Source organism: Neltuma alba, unplaced genomic scaffold (assembly GCF_004799145.2).
Source record: "Neltuma alba isolate B1F8T4 unplaced genomic scaffold, ASM479914v2 tig00010927_pilon, whole genome shotgun sequence".
NCBI lineage: Eukaryota > Viridiplantae > Streptophyta > Magnoliopsida > Fabales > Fabaceae > Neltuma > Neltuma alba.
Window position 1 is genome coordinate 574,968 of NW_021635703.1, and position 3,518 is coordinate 578,485.

Here is a 3,518-nt window from a genome sequence, read left to right on the forward strand (position 1 = left end):
TTCTAAATATAATGTTTTAATTTATTTTATCCCTCATAGTTAGTCTTTTTTTCCCCCTCAAAGTAGTTTCAATAGTCATTACACATGTTAAATGATTTCTTTTTTCTTTTTGGTAATCACTGGGAAAACATTAAACGATTTTTATTCTAATCAATATGATTAATAAGAGTATTCTAGGAAAGACCAAACCCATATATTATAAATAACTAACTTAACTAATTTTTTTAATATTCTCAAATTAATTATCTAGTTTTTATATTAAAAATCTTTTATATTAAGGATCCGAGACAGTATATCTCAAACATAAAACATAAAATATTCTCTTTAATCGAGTAACAATTGAAAAGGCACAAAAGAGGAAGAACCATGAAAATCCTCCGCAGACTGATCTGGCCATCCAAGAATGCTAAAAGGCCAATATGCACTGATAGAATACACAACAACATGGTTGGTACATATAGTTAAATGAAAAGTTCACCAGCATGGGCTGCAGAAAGACTCTCGATTTAACAGTTAAGAGGACAAGTATGTACCTATTCATCAGATACTTTTGGCTAGTGGATCTTCAAGAATCATGGAAACTGCCACTTACACAAGACATGACCAAGTTTGAGTAACCATGAGTAATTTGAAATGTTAGACAATGTGCAGTCTCAGTGCCAGTCACCAACCGAACATAACCTATATATTTAACTTGCTTGTGCCTAATAGTTGCATCTAAAATGGAATACAAACATCAATGAATAATTCTGCTTAATGCAAAGACTTTGAAAACCGGTTGTTAAGACCATCGGTGCTTCATCATCATTTCTAGCAAGTAATATGCACTCTTCACAGTAAAACTGCCATCAGTTGTTGCATTGCAAGTTAAAATATCATTCCCTACTGCAGCCATAGGACCAAATCAACAAGAAAAGCATCTACAAGCACAATTGTGGCTTGTTAAAATATCGTCTAGATATGCTGTTATTGACTATTGCGTGTGTGACATCCCAGAACATGTGGTTTCTGGTACATACTATATACCAGCAATTTGCAATGGATAATGATGACGGTTAAGCCTGGTTCTTGCCTTCTTGGTAAGTAAAGTGAGGTCTGATGCCTGATGCTAGCTGTCTCTGAAGGAATTAAAAATTTCTTTCAGCAGATTTTGCCTCTAGCATATTGCAGAAGTAAAACAGCGAGCTACAATAAAATTTGCTTGCATTTGGTGCCCCCCCCCCCCAAAAAAATAAAAAAGGTAAAGAAACACTTGTAATTACGTGAATGGTGAAAGATAAATGTTTTTCGAACATTTTGGTACCATATCATGATCGAGAAGTTATATTTCGCATTTACAAACACCAATCCAACTACATGCAAGAAATCACGAGAAGTAAGATAATGGAAATGATATAGAAACGGATTATGAGAGGTTAAATCTAAAGAATCCAGTAATTAAGAGACACAAACAAGTATTTTCTAGTGGAAGAGTAAGCATGAAAGATTCAAACAAGCAAAGAAATTAAATCAAGAAAGCATGAAAAGCATGGTTGGTGTCTGCTTCCTCTTGTATTTGCAATAGACGTTCAAGTTGGACTTCAACGTCTCCCATATCAGGCCTCTCATCGGGATCTTCACTCAAGCAACTCTCTGTAATGTCCATATACAATTTCCAACACTCTGCTGCTATTTCTCCCATCAAACTCTGATCAATAATTCCTCCAGCATTTCCTCTTTCTTCCAAATTACGGACGTCCTTAACCACACTCGTTGTAAATGGAATGACACTTGCAGTCTTATCAACATGACGCCCCTTATGCTGAGCAATCTCGAATAAAGTCTTTCCGCAAATGAGTTCTAACAAAACTACTCCAAAAGAATAGACGTCACTTTTATACGTGACATTAGTGCCACTAATGCACTCAGGAGCTATGTATCCCACAGGGCCTTCAATGGATTCCAACTGTATGGGTTTCACATCCTTTTCTGAAAACTTTGGTCCTTTTATAGAGAACCCGAAAAAATTGAGTTTGGGAATCCAATGCTCGCCCAGAAGAATGGCAAACGGTGTAATATCGCGGTGAATGATGGTGCGTTTGGTTCCTGAGTGAAGGTAGTGTAATCCACGCGCCACTCCTATACTGATTTCTAGCCTTTTCTTCCATGGTCGTATCGGTGGCTTAGCCTCTGTTTCGTAAAGTTGCTGATAGAGTGATCCGTTTGGGGCGTAGTCATAGACCACGATCATTTCATTTTGATCATCGCAAAATCCAACCAGAGACACGAGATTCGGATGGTGAAGCTGACATCTAAATATGATATCGTTCTTATACAGTAAGAGCCCGTATGAGGAATTCGCCGCTTCTCGCCGGAGCCTTTTCACTATAAGATCTTTCATTTGGCCATTGACGGAGATGCGAGCCCTATACCCCACACCAAAGGGCCCTTCACCTATAATCCGGCTGTCGTCAAAGTTGTCGGTGGATTTTCGAAGTTGGGAAAGAGAAAAGCGATGGCATAGATATTCTATTGTTGTGGGAGAATGTTTCCGAGAAGTGGAAGCAGGGCCTCCAAAGCACCTGTGAAAGATTCCCATTCCCAGTAGCTGCGTTTGAGGCAGTTTGCGGACTGCAATCAAGACTTGGGATTTTCTAACGCTTCTCTGTCAGCAGCCTCAGCGAACCAACTCCAATACAAGGATTATAAATTTAGTCAAATGAATTTCTTCGAGTGACTACGAAGATTGGCCAAAAAATTTGATCCTTCAACCTGCGGGTAAAGAGAGTCGCATGAGGCCACACGGACCATTAGTTGAAAAACATTATAATGTGTTAGGGCTGCACATGGGCAGGGCTGGACCCTTACCCGATGCCCAGCCCGAAGAATGAACGGGTTGGAAAATACAGCCCGTTGCCCAGTCCTGCCCATGAAAAGTCCTAATAAATTTGGGCTGGGCAAATGCGGGTTGGGCAGGACAGGCTTCTATGCCCAACAAATTAATATACTATATTAATTAACTAATTATTTATATCCTTCTAAATAATCTAATGTAACTTTATTAAAATGGAAACTTAGCCTTAATTTTGTTATTACTAATTAATATACTATGAAACTACTTTTTGTAGTAGCTAAGAGGAGTGGACTATGACAAAAATATTGTTAGTATATTTTATTAAACTTAATTATTTTTCTAGTTTCTAACTCTCAAAAACATTCAAAAATAAATAAGTATAATGAATACTGAATATTGATACAACAATGCATTTGATTTAGAAATAAATATGAGGCAAATAAAATATATAAAATAAAATTATATATATTTTTGCGGGCAGGGCCAAATGGGCAGGGCAGCATACCTTGCCCGATGCCCAGCCCTGCCCAACAGTTTGTCCAGCCCAAACATGCCTAATAGTTCTTTCGGGCCATTTTTTTAGGATGGGCTGGACATTTTTTTGCGGGTTTGGGCGGGCATAACGGGCTACGGGGCTTCATGAACACCCCTATGTGCTACCTACGGTCCTAATTCCATACAAGGT

The 3,518-nt window shown here is 38.3% G+C and overlaps 1 protein-coding gene across 1 annotated transcript; it reads right to left on the bottom strand.

Moving 5' to 3' along the window:
- Positions 1-673: 673 nt before the first annotated feature.
- Positions 674-2,585, bottom strand: LOC114760025 (receptor-like protein kinase ANXUR1). Its single transcript, XM_028949270.1, has 2 exons — positions 1,020-2,585; positions 674-920 (listed from the first exon to the last, which is right to left on the bottom strand). Exon 1 carries the CDS (start codon positions 2,576-2,578, stop codon positions 1,505-1,507), a length of 1,074 nt encoding a protein of 357 aa, XP_028805103.1. The 5' UTR covers positions 2,579-2,585; the 3' UTR covers positions 674-920; positions 1,020-1,504.
- Positions 2,586-3,518: the final 933 nt, after the last annotated feature.

What these genes read in the sequence shown, in the direction of transcription:
- LOC114760025 (XM_028949270.1), bottom strand. Translation starts at nt 2,578, where the DNA reads ATGGGAATCTTTCACAGGTGCTTTGGAGGCCCTGCTTCCACTTCTCGG.